Source organism: Orcinus orca, chromosome 10 (assembly GCF_937001465.1).
Source record: "Orcinus orca chromosome 10, mOrcOrc1.1, whole genome shotgun sequence".
Classification (NCBI taxonomy): domain Eukaryota; kingdom Metazoa; phylum Chordata; class Mammalia; order Artiodactyla; family Delphinidae; genus Orcinus; species Orcinus orca.
In genome coordinates, this window is record NC_064568.1 from 62605063 (window position 1) to 62628998 (window position 23936).

The 23936-nt window shown below is 39.3% G+C and overlaps 1 protein-coding gene across 5 annotated transcripts in view; it reads left to right on the forward strand.

Annotated features, from left to right (window-relative positions):
• The window catches only part of DST (dystonin), a 494628-nt gene that overhangs the window by 365981 nt on the left and 104711 nt on the right, over positions 1–23936 (forward strand). For all 5 annotated transcript variants that reach the window (XM_012532210.3, XM_033424298.2, XM_033424315.2 and 2 more), the window contains 10 exons: positions 1441–1617; positions 6423–6546; positions 12054–12262; positions 13479–13796; positions 14596–14762; positions 16391–16547; positions 17436–17562; positions 20014–20076; positions 20673–20914; positions 21794–21923. In XM_012532210.3, coding sequence (XP_012387664.2) covers positions 1441–1617; positions 6423–6546; positions 12054–12262; positions 13479–13796; positions 14596–14762; positions 16391–16547; positions 17436–17562; positions 20014–20076; positions 20673–20914; positions 21794–21923 — 1714 coding nt within the window. The remainder of the gene's footprint in view (positions 1–1440; positions 1618–6422; positions 6547–12053; positions 12263–13478; positions 13797–14595; positions 14763–16390; positions 16548–17435; positions 17563–20013; positions 20077–20672; positions 20915–21793; positions 21924–23936) is intronic.

Below are 23936 nucleotides of genomic sequence, written 5' to 3' on the forward strand. Positions count from 1 at the left end.
TAGTTTTCTCAGGGTATATACCCAGTGGTGGGATTGCTGGGTCATATGGTAGCTCTATTTTTAGGTTTTTAAGGACCCTCCATGCTGTTCTCCATAGCGGCTGTATCAATTTGCATTCCCACCAACAGTGCAGGAGGGTTCCCTTTTCTCCACACCCTCTCCAGCATTTATTGCTTGTAGACTTTTTGATGATGGCCATTCTGACCGGTGTGAGGTGATACCTCATTGTAGCTTTGATTTGCATTTCTCTGATAATTAGCCATGTTGAGCATCTTTTCATGTGCCTCTTGGCCATCTGTGTGTCTTTGGAGAAATGTCTGTATTTCTCCTTCCCATTTTTTGATTGGGTTGTTTGGTTTTTTGTTGTTGAGTTGTATGAGCTGTTTGTATATTTTGGAAATTAAGCCCTTGCCGGTTGCATCGTTTGCAAATTCCGTAGGTTGTCTTTTCATTTTATTTATAGTTTCCTTTTCTGTGCAATAAGGTAGTTTCATTTTAAGGCATGAGGAATCTGTGCGTGTAGTTTTCGTTCTGTCCTCTTTAGTTTTGGAATTAGAAGCAAGAAATCTGAAAACTGAAGCAGGGAAAATAAAAGTATTTTCATCCTACTTCCCTCAGTCTTATTCATCTACTTTACTTCTGAAAAATATGTTTAAAGATTAGGAACGTAAAGTTATTTATTAAGTTCATTTGGAGTGATTTCCAGGCAGCCCTAGCTGTAAAACTCTGTAATACCTGTTTTGCCCAGCAGGTGGCGGGTATATTTTGAGTCTAAACAGAGTGGTTTGCTGTTTGCAGCCTCTGAAGCTTGAGAACTGAAGCCTCCTCTCAGATAATTCCCTTCACAAGGAATTCGTTTTACACATATATTTGGTCTGTGTATTATTTTAATACTTAATAGCTAACAGACTGTTTCAATTTTATTATTCTCGTGGACCAGTAAGAGAGTTTTGTTTTAAAAAAAGCAAAACTGAGAAAACATGTCCCTGTTTAGAATATAAGCTGACCAGGCTGCACAAATGTCTTGAAAAGCATCGTTGGCTGTTGGCCTTGGCTTCCTTCTGGTCTAGATTATTTGCCCTCCTTGTGTCTTGTGCAGCATATAGAAGTGATTTATGAAGCACCTTGAAAACCTTTCCATCTGATGCATACTATACACGTGGTGTGTAAACTCCGTGGAGACGAGCCCCCTCTGATGATTGACACCTAAACCCTTCATTCTGGATTAAGATCCAGCCCTCATGCAGATGTTTTTGAATTGGTTAGTTTTTGACTTGTTAGAGGAAGCGTCTTCCTATAAAGGAGAAAATCTTCACCCTACAGTTTTTGCTCACTTTGGTTGAAATCTGGTGTTTTACAGGTGGCGTAACCCATAGGTCCTGAAGATTATATATAAAAGTAGTGGATTTTAATCCCACCCTTCTCTCTTTCGATTTTCAGTGCAATGTCCTTGGGAATAACCTCAAAGATCTGGTGGATAAATACCAACACTATGAAGATGCTTCATGTGGGCTTCTCTCTGGGCTCCAGGCTTGCGAGGCCACGGCGAGCAGACACTTATCTGAACCTGTTGCCGTGGACCCTAAAAATCTGCAGAGGCAGCTAGAAGAGATGAAGGTAAAGAAAAAAGGGAAAAGAGAGACCCAGCCCCAAGGTAGTCCCGTGGAATGCCCTCCGCTCTCCCCCACTTTTGTGATCGTTACCCCAAGGGCAGGGGAGGAAGGGATGGGAAGATGTGTGTCTCCCTCTGGGAGGAGTTACAACTTGACGTCTGTTTCTCTTTCTTCTACTGTGGTTTAGCTGGTCTGACATTGCTGTCATGGTTCGTATTCCCAACCTCCTCATCCCCAGACAAAGACCAGTCCTGCCTGGGCCACTTGTGATCTTTACAAATACGAAATTATTTTTCGTATTTTATATTGGAGTGTAGCCGATTAACAATGTTGTGATAGTTTCAGGTGCACAGCAAAGCAACTCAGCCATACATATACATATACATGTACCCATTCTCCCCCAGACTCCCCTCCCATCCTTGTTCATTGTCTTCTCCTGCATTACCCCCAAGCTCCACAGGGCAGATGCTTGGTCTGTTTTGTTCACTGCTGTATCCCTGGGCCCTCATAGGTCCTTGATGAACATTTGTTCATGAATGGACCGCGGGACGGAGAGGGTGTCACTGTCACACTCCGTGTGGGTTCCTGTTGGGTTACCCCCGATTCACAGAAGTACACACTTCAGTTATCACCTTGCCCACTTCTCAGAGAGGCCACCTGCCCTTTTGAACATTCAAACTTGATGGAGGAATTGTGTAAATATCTCAGCCCCACCCACAGTGGCAGAGAGAGTCTAGCCATTTCTTACATTCCAAGCATGTTTTAAAATCCTCATGTGAGGGGAGAGAAGTTTTGAAAAATTTTATTCTTCTTCCATGTGACCAATAATTTTGAGTTTGAAAGTTTCATGTGTTAAATCTTTTCTGTACTTCCTTTTAGCAGGTGGGTAGCAATAGCTCATTTCCGCCTAGATAGAAAGCAAACACTGTAATGCCAGTGAAACTACTGCCTTTCAGAATTTGGTTGCATCTGTTAGTTACAGAGTCAGAAATCATTATTGTGCATTAACAAGGGAAGCAGATACCCTACTGACTTAGCTTAATGTTAGGTATTGCCTGAGACCAGTGTCTTCTGGCTGGAAGAAAGCTGTCTTACCCTGGGGTGAACTGTGGCAGGTTAAGGCCAAGCAGAGAGAAGTGGGAGGAAGTGTGGGGTGAAAGGAGGAAGGAGGGGCTGGGGCCGAAAGGATGGAGAACTCTGTGTTTTCCTGGGCTGGAGTTTACCCAGCGCTACACAGGCACCAGGGCCATGTCCTGGGCCAGGTCAGCCCTGACGTTGATGCAGCTTCTGCACTTCAGGGGTACATTTTCAGTCTGGAGGCTTTTTTTTTTTTTTTTTTGGTTTGTTTTTTTCTCTCTCTTTCCGACAAGCCCAAGAACAGATCTGTCTTAATGAAGCTTTTGGTCCCCACGGGATGACGGATCCAAGGGCAATATATGTTGGCAGAGGAGATGTTGTGACATAAAGGCCATTATTTTAATAGGAAATGCCAGGAGCGGCATAATTATTAAGATTGCTTGTCTTACATTTAATTAGGAAGTTAGGTATTTTTAGCATCGGAAACTGTGAAATAGACATAGCACATTTTAAGTTAGGTCTGTATTAACAAACTGATTTACATCCTGTGTAAAAGTAGTTTTAATGTAACTAAAGCAAAAAAAACAAACAAAAATGAAATGAATGCTATGGCTTTTTAATGAAATGGAAACATGGATTAATTCTAGAACTGGAATACTACCTTGGTATGTACTGAGGAAAAAGACTCCTCTAGTCCTCAGGCAGCCAAAGAAATAGAAAAAGAGTGCAACGTCTCAAAGGAGAATTAATTCCAATTAAGCCGCAGCATAATTTTAGAATTAAATGCGTGATTAAAGTTGTTCCTGGCATATGGATGTGTTTTCCGCAAAGATGATCTCAGCAGGTAGAGAGGATACATTTTTATGAGGATTAAGGAGTCTCCATTTCTTTCATTTTATTACCCACATCTTACAATCATTTTTCTTTTAACAGTAATACAAACACATAAGACTACTACCAAACAATCAGTCTTTTCTACATTTACAATACTCACTTCTACTTATATTCTGTTGTATATAAATGTAATTTGGGACACTCAGTGGGTACATTTGAAATATTTTTGGCCAATAACACATTGCTACTAGCATGATTTTTAAAGTGGCTGTTGGCTGTGTTGTCAGCAGTCTGATACCCCTGGGCTAGAATGATGCTCTTCATAATCAGTGGACAAAACTAGATTTTAGCTTCATACAAAGCACAGAAAGGCAGGATCCTGGGACCCTTCTAGAGGTCTGGGTTTGGAGCCAGGCATGGGGCCAGGGAACATTGACAACATCAACCTTCCAGGCTTGCTCTGATCTCTGGGAGGGTGATGAATGTCGGGAAACTTTTATGAGCTGGACGAGTGCCCACGGCTTTGTAAACTTCACCCTTTTCTGGTCCAGGCTGGAGACCAAGGTCATCATCTTGCAGTGTTCCCTGTCACAGATGCTTCTTTCACATTTTGATTTCATTGAAATCCATTAAAAACAATATATGGCACCCATTTGAATACTTTAATTTGCAGTTTTGTCCCGAAGTAGTGTTATAAACCACTACCACAGCTAAATTAAAACCTGATAACGTTAGGAACTAAAAACTACTGACTCTCTTGAACATAATTATGAACAGAAAAGGCATAGGATGTTTTGAAGAGAAGAGGTGAAGAAGAGATGCTTTTCTTGTAATCCATTTCTAAGTTTTAGGATGGTAGGTAGGGCCATCTTTGGTACTGGATGTTTTGTAAAACCATGATCACTTTTATATAAATTTATTCATTCAAAGACATTTATGTTCTAGGCCCACTGTTAGGGTTTTAACCCCTTTGTGTCTTCAAAACCCATCTCTGTCCTTGGGGAACCCACATTCTAAAAAATAATTTTTGGAGGTGCCTTTAAATTTATTTCATTTCCTGTATAACTGTGTGATGCAAATTAGCTGTACGTGTAGCTTAGACTTCAGTCCGTTTATAGGTAAAGTTCCTATTTTGAGGAATTTCTTACACTTAACTGCAACTAAACTTGTGGGAGAATTTCCCAAACTGATCACTCTGATGCAGATTCTTTGGCCTCTGAGAACAATTGTAGGATCTGGTATTCAGATCACAGATCCCATGCTGGTCATAGATTGTTGGGCCTTTGGACATATGCACAGCTGCCTGTATATTATCACAGTTTCTTGGATATGAGAATTAATTGAGGAGAATTTTGCCATTGGCTTTAGACATTTGCTTTTTTGTTGTTGTTGTTGAAGGCTGAAATGGAGGGGGATCTTTTAAAACCTTACACTTGATATCTTCATTTATTTACTTATTCATTCAGTTGTTTATTCCAGAAACTTTCGTTAATGCCATGTGCCCAGCACTGGGCTAGGCAGTGATAATAGAAAGCTGAATACTATCAATTTCTAGTTCTCAAGGAGGTTCCAGTTTGATAGAAGAGACAAATCAGTGCAGTGTTATTCACAGGGCATGTGTGGGAACTTCTGGGGGCAGTGCTCCAACTCGGGGTGAGGAGAGACAGGGAAGAAGGCCTCCCAGCTGAATGTTACAGGTAAGAGCCAAGCTCAGGGTCGCCTCCCAAGGTCTGTGTGTAGAGATGCTAGGGCCTTGGGTCCAGCAAGAGCAAATCGCTGAGGGATAGCTGTGTCGTGGGATGCTTCTGGAACAGGAGGGGGAGAAAGATGAGATTGAAGATAGAATTAAGAAATAGATTCCCTTGGACAATTGATGGCAGGCTCCAGTATCCCCTTTATTCTGAAGCAAGAGGAAACTATGAACGATTTTAAGAGGGGAGTGGTGCAGTCAGGTATGTGTCTTCCATAATACATATCAGGGGCTGTATGAGGGGAGAGACTGGAGGCAGGGGCACAGTTAGGAGGCTTTTTCCAGTTCAGTGAGAGATTGTCTTATAGTGATTCAGAAATACAGAACCAGAGCCATATTTGAAAAAAAATATTAAGCAGGTGAAATTGTCAGGGCTTGCTGGTTGGTTTGCAGGTGGGAAGGAAGGAAGAGGCTCAGGTACCACCTGGGTGATGATGCAGCCCCAGGAGGACGCCCAAATCCACACCTTCCCCAGGACCTGCCCCAGGGCCACCCCATAGAGGAGGCCCCTCCTCCCTTCCCAGGTCCTCCCCCCCTCAACCTTTTTCTTATTCATCTTTGGCACTTACCACTTCCTGCCTTAGACTAGAAGATCCCCATGGGTAAGCTTTGTGTCTGTTTGATTTTTGTATTTTCACAAAACGTAGCAAGCTTTTTTGGAATTTGTTAGATGTTAAGTAACTTTTGTTGCATTAACAGAAATAAATATGACTCAGCATTGGGTCAGGATGTGTAAGTCCTTAATTATCTCCTTCCCTGGAGTCAGAAATGGTCTCAAAGGGGTTCTGCTGCTTGTGTGTTTTTTACTTGTCTTTGTTTTCTGGTGGTTGTGGGGGTATTGTATAGAGTCTGGGAGTGGGATTGAGGGGAACTCAGGCTGAGGGTGGAGGGTTTCAGGATCAGGAATCAGGCCGGTTATCATGAGCATATGCTGAGGGTTTATTCCAGGACTGAACTTGAATGTTCCCAACTGGCTGATGGTTTTGCTAATGTCACTTTATAACTGGCCTTATTCTAAGAATTCTGGGGTAAGCTTCTACTGATGACAAGTCTTCTCTGTCCAGTTTATCTTACTGTGAATCTTTTTTTCGTATTGGAAATCTGTTATTTAGTCCTACTGAATATAATTGAGGCATTCAATCCTCCAGGCTCTACAGGGACAGATATCAAGTCAGCAGGTGGCTGTAGAGAAACTGAAAAAAACCGCTGAAGTGTTGTTAGACGCCAGGGGATCTTTACTTCCCGCCAAGAACGACATCCAGAAAACACTGGGTGAGTGACATTTCCTCATGTCTGGTCTTACATGTCCGTTCTAAATGCAGGTCTCATAGTAGATACGGAGATATCGCTCGCTAGCATATTCTGCGTCACTATGTCCTTCCACTGTGAAGTGGCCCTTCTCGGTCAGGGCAGAGGCACGCCCTCCTTGGCAGGTGTATTAGGATCTTGGGAGTGGGGACTGGGCTGTGTGGTTTGCATACCTAAATTTTAATTTTTTATTTAGAAAATGTAGCAAAAACTCTTTAAAAATTTTAAATTTAATATTAGAGTATAGCTGATTTACAGTGTTGTGTTTAGTTTCACGTGTACAGCAAAGTGATACAGTTACACATATACATATATCCATTCTTTTTCAGATTCTTTTCCTATATAGATTATTACAGAATATTGAGTAGAGTTCCCTGTGCTGTACAGCAGGTTCTTGTTGATTTTATCTATTTTATATATAGTAGTGTGTAATTTGTTAATCCCAAACTCCTAACTTATCCCTCCCTGCTACGTTTCTCCTTTGGTAACCATAAGTTTGTTTTCGAAGTCTGTGAGTCTGTTTCTATTTTGTAAATAAGTTCATTTGTATCATTTTTCTTTTAGATTCTACATATAAGTGATATCACATGATATTTGTCTTTCTCTGCCTGACTTACTAAACTCAGTATGATAACCTCTAGGTCCATCCATGTTGCTGCAGATGGCATTAGTTCATTCTTTTTTATGGCTGAGTATTATTGCATTGTATATATATATGTACCATATCTTCTTTATCCATTCATGGACATTTAGGTTGCTTCCATGTCTTGGCTATTGTAAACAGTGCTGCATGTATCTTTTCGAATTATGGTTTTCTCTGGATATATGCCCAGGTGTGGGATTGCTGGATCATATGATAGTTCTATTTTTAGTTTTTTGAGGAACTTCCATACTGTTTTCCATAGTGGTTGTACCAATTTACATTCCCACCAACAGTGTAGAAGGGTTCCCTGTTCTCCACACCCTCTCCAGCATTTATTGTTCGTGGACTTTTTGATGATGGCCATTCTGAGCGGTGTGTGGTGAATACTTCGTTGTAGTTTTCATGTCCATTTCTCTTAACAATTAGTGATGTTGAGCATGTTTTCATGTGCTTTTGGTTAATGTCTTCTTTGGAGAAGTGTCTATTTAGATCTTCTGCCCAGTTTTTGATTGGGTTGTTTGTTTTTTTGATACTGAGCTGCATGTGCTGTTTGTATATTTTGGAGATTAATCCCTTGTTGGTTGCTTCATTTGCAAATATTTTCTCCCATTCTGTGGGTTGTCTTTTCATTTTGTTTATGGTATCCTTTGCTGTGCAAAACCTTTTAAGTTTAATTAGGTCCCATTTATTTATTTTTGTTTTTATTTTTATTACTCTAGGAGATGGATCCAAAAAGATATTGCTACTATTTATGTCAAAGACATAAATCGTTCATTGTTGCAGACATTCAGAAGACTATGTTTTCTTCTAAGTGTTTTATAATACCCAGCCTTACATTTAGGGTTTTTTTATTTTATATTAGAGTATAGTTGACTTACAAAAAACTCTTTATGTATGCAACAGTCACAGAAAGTAGAACCTAACAAGATTCTGTTGGTTGATGGGATTCGGCTGAGCTAGACTCTCAACCTAAGGCCAGAACAGACTCAACAGACTCTTGCAGGGATCTTCTTGTCAAAAGCAGGAGCCAAGGGGTTAGGAGGTTGAGATGTTCCTGCTTCTCCTTTCCGTGGGGTCTTTGAGTGGCCTCACAGGGTTCTTCCGTGATCCTAGAAACCCTGTCGAGTTACAGCGATGCTTTTGCGTCCTCTCATTACCTTTGTATCGACTCACAGTATTTAGTTTAAACTAAACGCACAGTGGATTATCAATTAACATTGTTTATTGTCTTATTATATTTTTTGTTTGGACTTTGCTACTTTTCCTATATTTAATGTGTGGTTTCAGGTTATTAAATATTTCTCAGTGTGAAATAAAAACTTTAACATAGCAAATGATTAACATACCTTTCACCCCAAGAGAGCTGGCATTAAAATCTGAGTTGAGATTGTAGGTAAAGAGAAGGATGAAGCTTTGCTCTTCTAAAACCACTCTGTAGAAGTCAAACCTTTTTCTTTCTTACATTCAGAATCTTTTTTTTAAAATTTATTTTCAGATGATTTGTTTCCAGCAGTGTATGGTATGCTCCTTCTAACCTACAGGAAAAATATTTCATCTTATTTTGCCCAACGGGATTTCGTATTCAAAGAGGCAAAAACCCTCGAGGTGAAATATCAGTAATATGACATAAAGTCCTGCACTGTTTCAAGAAAATGTAAAAAACAACCAAAAAAATTTATACATTTTCTGTTACAGTATTTCATTATGGATTTAAACACTGATATAGTGCAATTTTTTATCAATATTTTTTAAAATAAATTTATTTTTATTTATTTTTGGCTGCATTGTGTCTTTGTTGCTGCTTATGGGCTTTCTCTAGTTGTGGCGAGCAGGGGCTACTCTTTGTTGCGGTGCGCAGACTTCTCATTGCGGTGGCTTCTCTTGTTGCGGAGCACTGGCTCTAGGCACGTGGGCTTCAGAAGTTGTGGCAACGGGCTTCAGTAGTTGTGTCTTGTGGGCTCTGGAGCACAGGCTCAGTAGTTGTGGCGCATGGGCTTAGTTGCTCTGCAGCATGTGGGATCTTCCCGGACCAGGACTCGAACCCATGTCCCTTGCATTGGCAGGAGGATTCTTAACCCCTGAGCCACCAGGGAAGTCCGTATCAATATTTTTTAATTAAAGTATAGTTGATTTACAGTGTTGTGTTAATTACTGCTGTACAGCAAAGTGATTCAGTTGTACATATATATATATATATATATATATATATACATTCTTTTTTTAATATTCTTTTCCATTATGGTTTATCACAGGTTATTGAATATAGCTCCCTGTGCTATACAGTAGGACCTTGTTGTTTATCCATTCTATATATAAGAGTTTACATCTGCTAACCCCAACTTCCCACTGCATCCCTCCCCCAGCCCCCTCCGCCTTGGCAACTTTCAGTCTGTTCTCTAGAGACATTCAGAATATTTTGATCGTGCACCTTGTCACGTAATTTTCAGCATGTGTATATAGATGCTCAGAGATGCACATGTATTTATTAATTACATACATCTATTGCTATCTTAGCACATTATGTACGTTATAAGACCCCAAAATATAAAATGTTAAAGTAGATGATAAAACCGCGAATGATCCTGTATCCCAGAGCACTGTCTTCACCTCCCACCTTGGCAACCACTGCTCTTGGGACAGGGGCTTGGGGGAGAAAAGACGCTTTTATATGTAATTCTGGTATTTGAAGAGGCATTTTGACACCTTCCCATTGTTAACTGTACACAATTTCACTTTCATTTGTTTAAAATCCATGTTACATTATTTTAAGACTACAGCTTCTCTCTGGCATAGTTTTTTAGGAATATGTGAAAGATATTTAAGATATAGAGGAGTTTCTCTAAGATCTATTTCACTTCTAAGAAAACCAACCACTTAAAAAAGTAACATCCTTGGGCTTCCCTGGTGGCGCAGTGGTTGAGAGTCCGCCTGCCGATGCAGGGGACACAGGTTCGTGCCCCGGTCCGGGAAGATCCCACATGCTGCGGAGCGACTGGGCCCGTGAGCCATGGCCGCTGGGCCTGCGCGTCCGGAGCCTGTGCTCCGCAACGGGAGAGGCCACAACAGTGAGAGGCCCGCGTACCGCAAAAAAAACAAAACAAAAAAAGTAACATTCTTAAAGTAAATTTTGTTTGTCCCTTTTTCTAAAATATTTTTTAATTACTAAAGTCAAGAATTTACTTCAGTGACAATATTTTATTACTAAGGAGTCCAAAAATAAACTAATACAATGTGTTAATTAAAAAAATTTTTTTATTGAAGTACAGTTGACTTACAATGTTGTGTGTGTTAATTTTATTAAAATAGCTGACTTTGCTTGGGAAATCACTTACCATAGCTAAACAGATACGATGGTGCCCTGTTGAAGCACAGAGCCACCCATTTGAGAAACAGCTCACCTGCCAATCACAGCCTGCAGTTCAGATGATCTGCTCTGTGACTTTCAAATCAGGCTGTACTTGAACCCGCTGCTTGTCTGCCCTCAGCATCTTGGTGCATATTAAATTCTGTCCCCTCCCTGTTACCCTTCTCACGGGCTTCATTGTGTTTTCGTGAAAGGAGCATAATTGTCTCTTTCAATCATCCAAGCTTAACCTCTCAATTCAGTGAAAATTTGTCAAAGTGTTTTCTCATGATATAATATTAGAACAAGCAAAAAGAAATATTGTTTGTTTATATGGATTATGTACCATGAGCCAAACATAAGTATGTAAGAGATTTCATTTTTATAGAGATGTCAATATTTTCTTCCATTGAAACATTTACAGTGTATCAGAAATAATTAAAATTCTTTTCAGATTCTTGGACAGTAAGTGATAAATTGATGATTAAAAACATTGTTTTCCAGAGAGGTGGAGTCGGCGGAGGGAGAGGTGAATACATTAAAAACTACTGTTCTTTGAACTTCTCATTGGTCTTGCAGCATAGAATGTAGGTTGTTAAAATATAGAGCTTTATATATGAATGAAAACTAGCCAGAAAGGTTTTTTTTTAAAAGCATCTTAAGTCTTTAGAATTGAAAGTAAAGTTAATCTTATCTGAGACAGGTCAGCCTCCTAACACTGTTTATTTTTCCCTTTGCCTGCTATTAAACTTATCAAATACATTCTATCTGTGTTATCTTAGAAGCATCATCTCAACCTTCTGTATTTTATGTGAATTTTCATTGTGTGTTGTCTATTTTTTCAGTACATTTGCATCTGCTAACTTCTGTGCGTTTGAGTACTTAGGATGTGAAGGATGAGAAAAACTTAAATCTTTGTGTGCGTGTGTTGTGTGTGTGTGTGTACGTGACAGAGAGAGCATGCGTGAGCAAGAAAGATTGAAATAATTTTTATGTGTAAAGGTTAATTCTTAATTAATCTTTATAAGAGTATATTGTTTCTTGAGATTAGCTCTGTAAGACTGTCACCTTTTTTTTTTTTTCCATGTAGTTATCAAGTGTGGCTAATTTGAAAAGTCAGGTTGAGAACCAATATTTACTCCAAAGATTGGCTGTTTGGATCACATTCATTTCTCTGGACAATTCAAATGTTTATGCATCCAAAAATCTTTTTTTCAAATGAAGATTATACACACACACACACAATTATATTTACACATATATACTATTTAAAAATTTTTAGCTTTTTATTTTCCACTAGGATCTTTTCTTTCTTTTTTCAGGTTTTGGTGGTGCTCTGATGATGCATTATGAATTTATCATTTCAACCTTTTTTCCTCTTCCAATTCTAGTGTAGTAATTTTTGTGACTCTCCTTAGTGTGTTTTGCAAAGGAACGGTGCAAAGAGAACTTAGTGGTTAAAGTTTCCCAATCCTTTTGGACTAGGTGACATTGTCGGGAGATATGATGACCTGTCCAAGTCTGTCAGTGAACGAAACGAGAAGCTGCAGATAACCCTGACCCGCTCTCTGAGTGTGCAGGACGGCCTGGATGAGATGCTGGACTGGATGGCGGGTGTGGAGCGCTCGCTGGAAGAGCAGCGCCCCGTGCCCTTGAACTCCGCCGCTCTGCAGGACGTCATCAGTAAAAACATCGTAAGTGACTTCCAACAAACCACTTTTAGTTGAAAATAAACCCAGCATCTCAGGTTATTCAAAAAGTGTGGATGTTTTCATGCTCTGCCCATATCAAAGCCTTTCACTGATTTTCACTACACATTTTCATCCCTAAAATTCATATATCCTGGGTTTTTCCATGTGTAGACATAAACCTATATATGAACAACTTGAATGTTCTTGTTAGTGTAACATTATTTGCTCTTTTATCTGTGTATCTTCCTCAGCATATGAATCGTGGGTTATAAAGATCATTCTAGATGGCAGGGACCAGAACCTTATAATTCTCTTTAAGAAAAAACACAGACTTATTCTTCCCAGGAACTTGAACTGTATATACTATTGGGTTCTCTTGCTAAAACAGCACTGGAAATTTGGATAAATTTAAAATAATTGTTTGAAAGTTACTAAGAGAGTAGAGCTTAAAAGTTTTCATCACAAGGAAAAAAATTGTAACTGTGTGTGGTGATGGAGGTTACCTAGACTTACTGTGGGGATCATTTGGCAATATTTACAGTTATCGAATCATTATGTTGTACACCTGAAACTAATATAGTGTTATAACATTGTTATAACAGATAATTATACATATGTCAATTATATCTCAATTTAAAAATTGTAATATATTGAAAAAAATATAGTAAGCTCCAAGGATGGGTAGATTTAAGAGAAATTTAAGGCGTAAAGAGATGTCTCCTGAATATAAAAACATGGAAAGTAGCGCTTGCATAGAGACAAGTGTGCGAAGCGATTTTCTGTGGAGCAGAGAGGGACTTCCCTCTGTGTACTTTTCATGAACATCACTCATGGCACAGGGCATCCCCGCACACCGGGTCCTGTTTGTTCCTCACGGCTTCAGCCAGCTGCCCAGGAGGTTAATCAGATCAGTCTTGTTGTTGTCTAGCCTTTGAAAAATCAGGACCGTGGATAATCCCTGGGCTGCAGGAGATCCCGGGGTTGCTGAGTGGCGGCTGTCTCCTGCCTCGCCAGGGCAGCCAGCCAGCTGTTCTCCAGTCTCCTTGCGGGGACTGGGGATGGGATTCCTCCAGGGACCAATCAGCTTGTCTGTCACTCCCATTAGCTTCCTTAGTCACAGGTGGCTCAAACTTCTGTTGTTCTGAATAGTAATTTTTACAAGTCTGACGTTATTTGTAAATATCATTATGTTACGTGTGTGGTATTTGGTTCATTTCAGTTGTTGGACCAGGACATTACGGGGCGGCAGAGCAGCATAAATGCCATGAATGAGAAAGTGAAGAGGTTCACAGAGACCACAGACCCGTCCACCGCATCCTCGCTGCAGGCCAGGATGAAGGACTTAGCCCTTCGCTTTTCAGAAGCAAGTCGCAAACACAAAGAAAAACTTGCCCAAATGGAGGAACTCAAAACCAAAGTGGAGCTGTTTGAGAACCTCTCAGAAAAGCTCCAGACATTCTTAGAAACCAAAACCCAGGCTCTTACTGAGGCAGACGTGCCTGAGAAGGATGTTAGTGAGTTGTCTCAGTTTATGCAGGTATGTTTCCCACGGAATTCACAAGACTGATCAAATATATCAACAGCTAAGACAAGCACATACATTTATTGGCAGAGTTATGATTAACAAGCATCATTTTAATTGCTGATGGATTGGTTAGATCTATGCTTTCCTCCTTTAAAAACTTCAAAGCTCATCTTCTCCTTGAAGCCTTTGGTCATTAATCAGAAGTGAACACCATCTCTCATTTTCTGTATATCATAGGTGATATACATATCTTATTTCAGAGCCCACAGAGGCAGAATGTAAAGAGTGCATATTTAAATTAAATTAAACTGTTCTCTTTCAAACAGCCTGCCTGCATGTTTGTTTCTGCTTAGACCATAGGCAGGATCATTCTGTGAAATTCTGAGTGGAGCCATTCTGGTCCCATACTTACATCTTGATGGGATGCCCTTTGAAGATCTAGCAACACCTTATACTTTTTTAAATTTTTGTATTGAAGTATAGTTGATTTACAATGTTGTGTTAATTACTGCTGTCCAGCAAAGTGACTCAGTTACACACACACACACACACACACACATATATATATATATACATTCTTTTTCAAATATTCTTTTCCATTATGTTTTTTCATAGGCTATTGAATATATTTCTCTGTGCTATACAATAGGACCTTGTTCTGTATCCATTCCATATATAAAAAGCTTACATCTGCTAACCCCAGCCTCCCCCTCCATCCCTCCCCCAAGCCCGTCCCCCTTGGCAACCACCAGTCTGTTCTTTATGTTCGTAGCAACATCTTATATTGATGAAATATCTAAATGCTTTGTAGGAATCAACTTCTGAACTGCTAGAACGCAGGAAAGATCTCGAAGTTTTGCAGAATCTCTTGAAGGAGATCTCCAGCCATGGCTTGCCAGGGGATAAAGCTCTGGTTTTTGAAAAAACAAATAATTTGTCAAAGAAATTCAAGGAAATGGAGGATACTGTCAAAGAAAAGTAAGCACCACTTAAGAAATTGGATTTTATTCTACTTGATACTAATTGGAATGCATGATTTTTATTTAGTTATGTAGCTACCTGAAACAGTTTTTGGAAACTTGAGAAAAAGCTTAGGGCCACTTTATAAGTACTTTAATATTGATAAATTTTTTGCTGTTAAAACTAAGTATAGTTTTAGTTAAAGTATTTAGGAGGGAAATTCACCACTTCTTACATGAAAGTATTTATAGAAAGCACTGTGTAAGGAAAATGGTGGTGGTAGTGTTTTACTGAAAGTAGTCTAAACTCACTGTGGTCTGAAGGCTTTGGCTATTACATTTTTATTTGCAAAGGCAGAAATAACCTTGAAAGATAGCCCATGGTTCCTTGCTTTCTGGGCTCCGTTCAGAAATGATGCATCATTCCAGCATAGTTCTGGATAGTTCTGGATGGCTTTTTTTTTTTTGTAAAATAGTTTCCTTTTTGAAGAGTTGTAGATCAGACATGATTCCATGAACAAACAAGGTAAGAAACAAGAGAATGAACCTAAATTAAGGTAAAAAGCTGTACAGGGGTGTGAGCCTTCTGATTGAGTTTTATATTTCTGATCTCGTGCTAGTTGAGAATATACATCTGGTTTTGCCAAAGCTCATACAGAAGCCACCCAAAAGATAGAAAGTAGTCATTTCTCTTTCAGCTATTATTCTTCGTCATTTCTTTGGAATTGTCTACCTAAAACTTTTGAGTGCTGTCTGGACTACTCACAGAGCTATCATTTCCATCCTATTTAATTCACATGGCGCAGAAGAAATATTCTTGATTTCTTTGGGTAAACTCTAGGTTGTTTCTTCTGTTAGATGGGTCCAATTATAAAACCATGTGGTCATCGGTGATTAGTTTACCAACCATGTACTCTCTGCTAGTAATCCACACACCTGCACACGTGCACATGCCATCTACATGGTATCCAGTTACCAAATCTAACTGTCCTCATAGCTGTACCTGTGCCAGGCGTGTGCCCTCCCTCTGTGTAGTGTACAGAGACTGTACAGAGAGATCCGTATAGTTCACTGTGGAGCTTTCTGAGTATCCGTGGGGGAGGTGCACATTAAGTTCTGCATCACTAGGTCTCACCTCGTTTTTGGAAACTCAAACCTGTCCTCTCTCTCTGTAAAGACCCAGTTTACCCATCCACTAAAGTGACTGTAGTGACACTAGGTGGCGCTGTGTTTCCCTTATGTTAGTGACTTGTGTTTCCCCTCTGGTTCTCAGCCTGCTGGTGTTTAGCACCATATAAAGCGGACAGATAAAAGCTCACTGGCTCTAAATCATGTTAAAGCTGTTTATATGGCTTTAGAGTGTACATAGCATTATAGAGTGCCGTTACACATGGGTTACAAATATCTTAACTGTTCCTATCTTGATCTACAGACTTTACTGAGGAAATAGACAAGGAGTAATTTAGCTGGTTTCACTTGCCACCTATGAAACCTTTCCTCCTGTATCTGAGGATTGGAGTGTGCCTGGGGGAAGATTTTTTCTTAATGTTAAGCTTGAAATGGGCATAATAATTTACTTTTTAGTAATTAGTCCTTTGGAGTGTCTCCCTTTGTGGCTTAAATTTGTCAATGATGTTTGTGATCTAGAAAAGAAGCTGTATCTTCCTGTCAAGAACAGATGGATGCCTTTCAAGTTCTGGTTAATTCATTAAAGTCGTGGATAAAAGAAACCACAGAAAGAGTTCCCATTGTGCAGCCTTCTTCTGGTGCAGAGGATTTAGGGAAATCTTTGGAAGAAACTAAGGTGAATCACTGTCCATGTCTGATAAGAATTTCTCATTTGCTTGTGTTAGGAATGAGAGGTTTCCTTTTATCTAATAGCACATAAGTTAGAGCCTCATGTATGTACAGTGTATTTTGGTGGTATTTGGAAATCATGACGGGTTTAACTGATCCTTTCGAAGAAGGACACAGACTTTCAGTTAATTTGCTTTTTTAAAGAGACGTATTTGTGAGTTGCTGACTGGTCCGAGTTTCTTTCCCCACCACATCTCTACTTAGTTTATTTTTTATACCATTTTTCATAATGTTAGTAAAAGATCCTTCTCTTCAACTCAGCATTTTGCTCTAGTTTGGATATATCACTCTAACCAGTATTTGAAGATGGAAGTTATTTGAATCTCTAGTGTGTGAGTCTTGTCATCTGACTCAGTCATAAAACTTATGACCAGTTATGGCAAGTTTTCCACTCCAAATTTGTGGAGTTGTGTGTCCTTTAAAATTCATTGAAGTTTTGATGATTAAAATTCACTATTAAATGGAATTCTGAATTTCCATTTTTTAAAATTGTTTCTACTACCTTTTTTTTTTTGTAACTTGGCTGTTACCTAGTACAGTTTTGCAGACTTACAGTTGACAGTTACTTTGGAACCCGTGGCAGCTGGGACTAGCCTGGCTTCCACTGTGGCTGGGAGCAGAATTCAGGATGGACCCCACCCCACTCCTCACTAATAACAGTGTTAACAGTCACTTGGACCATTGGAACAAATAGAGATGCTGTCCTTTTCTTCCATCCCATAAGTCAGAACCCACAATCATCACTGTTTTAAGATATGTTTAAGACATTGAATTATAATGTATAACTTGGAAAAGATTACAAAGACTGAAAAATAATGTGTTTTTGTATCTCCAGAAATTACAAGAGAAGTGGAGCTTAAAAACACCAGAGATTCAGAAAGTCAACAACAGTGGGATCTCACTGTGTAATCTAATAAGTGCTGTGATGACCCCTGCAAAGGCCATAGCAGCAGTTAAGTCAGGTAAGTGCTTTATTTACATTTGTGGTAAAACCCATTGGGTTTTACCAATGAATTGGGTCCACCCATGTTGATTTTATTTGTGTATGTTATTTTTAAAAATTAATGCATAAAATAACCTCAGAAACACGAAGGGAAAGTGACAAGAAAGATGGCATCTCTAAACAACCTAAACGCTGCCACGGAAAAGTGTCTGTTCTGGTCAAATTTCAGATCTCTTAGGTTTCATCTTATTAAATACTACAATTTAAAATGTAACCAAATTCATCTGTAAGAATAAGGAACATTATATTGGGGAAGGGGAAAGATCAGATTCCAGTTTGTTTTTACCTAATTGATGGGGATGTAGAAATTCTATTTGAAATCTTTTTTTTTTTTTTAAACTTGTTCAAGTCAAATGATCAACAGCAAAGTACAATAGCTCCCATGGCTAAGCCCTTCACTCTTTTTTTTTTAAAGAAGATGTTAGGGGTAGGAGTTTATTAATTTATTTATTTATTTTTGTTGTGTTGGGTCTTCGTTTCTGTGCAAGGGCTTTCTCTAGTTGTGGCAAGCGGGGGCCACTCTTCATCGCGGTGCGCGGGCCTCTCACTATCGCGGCCTCTCTTTTTGCGGAGCACAGGCTCCAGACGCGCAGGCTCAGTAGTTGTGGCTCACGGGCTCATGACCAGGGCTCGAACCCGTGTCCCCTGCATTAGCAGGCATATTCTCAACCACTGCGCCACCAGGGAAGCCCCTGAAATCTTTGATAAAGAAATGAGTCTGGTCTCCTGGGAAAGAAGGAAGTAAGGAAAGAGAACAGGTTCTTTTCTGTTGAGTGGACCTCTCTTAATTTCTTCCCATCTGCTTTATTCCTTACACTATTCCCAAAGAAAACAGTTCTATGCTGTGTTAGCCAGCATGTCTGAATCACAATCTTACCAGGCTTCTCAACAGAAAGGGAGAGTCATGTATAAATAATGGTTCTAAAATTAAGTTGTGGATAGAGTTTTAAGTTTAAAACATATTTATATTTGTTGTCACTATCAGGTTTAAATAATCCAAGAGAAGACCAAAGGCAGATCTCATATCTTTATTCTGAGGGTTTCTGACGATCCTCTGTGGTTTATCTGCCCTGCTTAGCCCCCAGCTGTTCCCATTGTGAGGCTGATGTTGAGCTGGGCCCATCTCCACCCACTGTTTATTCTGCTCTTTTAATCCCATTTCAGGCAGTCCTCATAGTGCAGTGTGTGATGATCTCTCCTTTCTCTCCTAATCAGATTTCCTGAAATGTCAAGGTTTTTTGTTTTTTTTTAAAGGAAGGGAATTCTGTGGTGTTTTACATTAGTTCTTCATGCCCATTCTATATTAGTAATAAGTAAAAAGTATTTTTTTCCTACTCTTGACACCTCCCAAGCATGGTAGGAATTAATCTCGAGTATCTAAAGGGTATTTTCACTTCCATCTGAAAGGCCACGGTGTGTGTGATTTTTTTTTTTTTTAAGGGACAGAACTTTAGATTAAGATTCAGATATTTAAATGTTTTTGTTTAGGCTTGTTCGTGTGTGGTTAGTTTGGGGAAATGTTTTTGTGTTTTGGATAGAGAGCCAAGGCATACTAACATGAGAAGGTCTAATTGATTTTTTAATATTCTGGTTATGAAAAAGGAACCGGTGCTAGGTGTTTATGGAATTAAAGAGAAATAATTACTATAGCTCACCAAGTAGTTCCTATTTGCTAGGCAGTAGCGTAACTGTCTTTAATGCCCACAGTGGTCTCGCGAGATACGTGTTATTCTCCCCAGCAGTTTGGTGGGATGGATTCACCTGTGCAGCCTCACAGGAAGTCATTAGTGAGGCTGGGGTTTAAGTTCAGGTGAGACATATGCCAGGGCCCAGGTGCCCCAGCCACTGTACCTCCTTCCTCTATATTGATACAGTAATGGTTTCTTTTACTTTTAACTTTTCTCTCATGTCTTTTTACCTTATTCCGCCTCCATTAAACTCATGAAAACACTGTAACTACAGCAGACAATTCTCAGTTTCTTAACTTGAGACAGACATTCTTTTGTCCGTCAGGCATTTATGCTTCAAGCAACACACATAGTGACCAGCTTCTGTGCTTCAGGGACTGTATCACTAAAATAACTTCAGCTTTAAAGCAACCTTATCCCCAAATTTTCTTATAAATTAATAGTTAATGATTAATGTATATAATATAAAGTTACTGAAACTCTACTGTTTAAGTTGATCATGTTATGACTTTAAGAATAAATTTTATGCAAAAGAGAGGATATAGCTTGATCTTTCAGACCTTCATTTGATTTTGAAATTGAATCATTATTTTACATTTTCAAATAGTAATAACATTTTAAAAGAATTAGTGTTTATGGCATTTGCTTTAATGCCACCTACTATTAATATATATAAAATACAATAGAAATCTATGATGACTTCAGTTTTAATATTTTTGCAGGTGGAGTAATATTAAATGGTGAAGGAACAGCCATAGATACTCAGGATATTTTGGCAAATAAAGGTAAATGGTAACTTTAAGTGCTTATTGATTAAATTACTTGGTCTGGTGTTTTTTTTTTTGAGAGAGAGAGAAAATCTTTTTAGGGATGAAAAGTAGTTATATCGAAATTTCAAACTTGAATTAAAATGGTATGAGTATAGTCATGTTCTCCATAAATAACATGTTTATATAACATTCCATGCAATTTTGTTCATCTGAACTTAATGAAATCCAGTAATTCAGCTTGGCATTTGGTTTATGTTTCCTTCTTTCGGGTTAATTTGAGATATTTTCTCACTTGGGATAACATTATTTGAGCTATTTTTTTTTAATTTGTTGCCTGAGGAATTAATAAGCATCATTTCGTGATTTGGGGTTTTTATTCCATTTTAAATATCTATCTCATTTCACTTGTATTATGCAGTGTACCTAAAGTATTTGTCATTAAGTAGCATTGTAAGATGATGTAACATTTTAGTTCTAAAGACTCTATGACTTTATCATAGTAGACTTAATATTGACAAAATAGAAGGAAATAGCACGTGAAACAAATTTTTATTTCTAGAGCTCTAAACACCCTGAAAATGTGTCAATATAATTTTTCTTCTTACGTTTAGGATTAATGTCCATTAAAAAGGATATGACTGACATAAGCCATGACTATGAAGATCTTGGCCTCTTACTTAAAGACAAAATAGCCGAACTGAGTACCAAACTCTCCAGATTGCAAAAGGCTCAGGAAGAATCAAGTGCTATGATGCAGTGGTTACAGACAATGAACAACACTGCCACAAAATGGCATCAGGCACCTATACCTACGGACACTGAGGCTGTGAAGAGTCAAGTTGAACAGAACAAGGTATCTTCTGTGGGTCCATTTACCGAAGATGTGAGAGAACAGATTAGCACTCAGAACTGAGCCCTGGGGGTCAGGAGCCCCGTTCGGGTTTCTGGCTCTATAACCTTCAACACATAGTTTGCCAGCTTTGTTGAACATGACTTTTTGTAGAGATTGATGCTAATAGTCACTTATTTTTACACGCAGATGTTATAAAGATGAGTGAGCTGTTGGGTGCAAGCAACTTTGCCACCTTCAAATTAGTTTAAGTCTTGGATTTTAACCAGTACTTATTGGAAAAGATGTATTTAAGGGCTAAGTGTATTAGGAATCTGTTCTGTCCAGTATAAAATAGGGGAGCTCATGCTTTCCCTTTGTTTAATACACGGTATTTCTTGTTACAACTGTCAGGGTTGGGAAAACAGTTTTGCACTTTGGCAATGCTGGCAAAAATGTCTCCAGATGACTAACTTATCTTTGAACTCTGTAACGTGTTGTCCAGAAAAGTGCTTATTTGCTAGTAGTCTCAAATCTTGCAGCCTTTATCAAGACTGATTTTCTGATTAATTACAATCATACTGATGTCATTTTCCTTTTTTTCCAAAGGGATTTGAGAATACCTTGAAATTCTTTCTAGGTGATGGGATGAGGGTCATTATCTCTGTAGCTCTAGCATTCCTCCTTGGGATTCTGTTATCAGCTAGTTGAAGAATAGTTACGAAGAGGAAAAGAAAATATAATTCACTGCTGAATCCAGTCCTCACTCACTTCAGCCTTTAACAGTGGATTGTTTCCCCTCTTTTGGTCATGTTGGAGAAAAAAGTGCTCTATTGAAATTGTGTTTTTGTCTTTTGATGTTGACATACTTTAATGAAGTTACTTTTTTTATTTCCTTGTTAGTCATTTGAGGCAGAACTGAAGCAAAATGTAAACAAAGTGCAGGAGTTGAAAGACAAGCTGACGGAGCTGCTGGAGGAGAACCCAGACACTCCGGAGGCCCCCAAGTGGAAGCAGATGTTGACGGAAATAGGTATGTTACCACTTACACCAGAGGCCGTGAACAGAAGCACAGTCATTTTTTAAAAACCATAATCTCTATCAGAAAACATCTATCCAGCAATCTCACTGACTTTGGGATTTGTTTCATGTTTCAGAATCGATCTTTGCATATTCTAAAGTGTCATTTCATATTATATGGTGCTAGGCCTTGGCATATCTTGTGTTTTTCTCACTAAACACAGTAACGAAATTTATGTTTATGAAGAAGGTAGATACCAGTTGATAGAATGCTGTGTATTGAGTCACATGTTTTCATTATGGTTTATTTTTTATTAGGTTTTGGGTGCTTCTAATTTTTTATGATTTGTTATATTTTAGTGTGGAGAGTCCTTTTTGTTTGTTTTTCTGGAAAAGCTGGGTGCCTTTCTCCACCATGGAGTTCCTGATGGGACCCCACCAGCCCCTGTTTCATGCTGCTGGTCCCTTTCCCAACCAGCCTGAGAAGGCTGCTCCCCACAGGAGTCTGGGGGTTTGCTCTTTACCCAGAGTCCTCCTCCCATCTCCATCCTGTCCCTATATAAACTGTTCCTCGGAGATGCAGAATTGCCTTCACAAGCCCTGTTATCTTATCACCCCTTTTCCTTATTGTAATGATATGGGAGTGAGTGTAAGACAGTGACACTCATTTTCCCTACTTCATAGTATTTGGAGAATTCAGTGAGTTAATGTGTGTGCAGCTCAGACAAACAGTATCGGGCACATACTAAGTATGTTTAACTATGACTATCACAAGAATCATTTTACTTTGAATTGTTCCATTATATTTAGCTAAATCTTGTCCTTCCTTTAGAGTCAGATATGCTGTGATAAATTTAGAAGTTTCTAAGTACGTTTTAGTTTAATAAGAGTCATCCTTATACATATAACTGCTTCACTTTGCTGTATACCTGAAACTGACACAACATTGTAAATCAACTATACTCCAGTAAAAGAAAAAGAGTCATCCTAAGAGATCTTAATGTTGAAAGGTGTATTTAATCCAACAATAGAGACTTCTGTTGCATTATAATTAATTGGGCCCTAATTCAGTGGTTGTCAGAATATCAGAATTACTCGAAGGAATATTTTCAAGACATCTTAGAATAGCGGAGGGAGCGAGGAATGCATATTTCAGAAAAGCTTCCTGATAAGATTTTGATATTTCTCCTTCTCCGTTTATGGTTGGAGTTGCATTATCTCATTATCAGATTGTGATTGACTAGAACACGCCATATAGTGTGACGTTGTTTAGGTAAACGTTTCAGGGGCTGGGCTCTATGAAAAGCAGCTCTTCAGTGCATTACACTAGGTGAAGAAAATCTGTCAGATCAGCTCTTCACACCGTCAGTGTTGAGTGACTCATGTGTTGAGAGATGGTCTGTAATTCTGGGCTTCAAGGAGCATGCCGTCCTCAGGGCTGGGGGAGCAGGCAGGGCATCCTAGTGGAGGGTGAGACCCAGTGGGATCATGAAAGCGGGATGGGGCAGGGACAGAAGGGGAGGGATGGAGCATGTCAGCTGTGGGGCCCTTGTGCGCCCAGCCTGTTGCGATGAGGACATGTGATCAGCGGGCAGATGAGGGCTTCCTCTCGGAGGACAGACCTTTTCAGATGAGCACACGAGGGCCCTTTTGTGGGAGACCCTGGAGGTCAAGCAGAGGTCATCAGATTTTGCCGTCTAGTTGGTGACGAGTAAATTATTGAGGGGTTTGAGCCCAGAAGTGACATATTCAGTGACGTTTAAGGGAAATTATTTTAGAACCAAATTCATTGCAGCTGAGGATCACGAATCGCAGGTAAGCTGGTTAGAAGGCTCTTGGTCTAGGTGTGCAGCTCTGGAAAGGGTGCTCCTGGCAGCAAGAGCAGAGCATCCCCTGGGGACATGTTAGAAATGCACATTCAGACATCACTTCAGACCTGCTGATCAGTCCCTCCAGGGGTGGGCCCAGCACCTGTGCGACCAGACCCTCTAGGGGTCTCTGATGCAGCTCCAGCTTGAGAAGTACT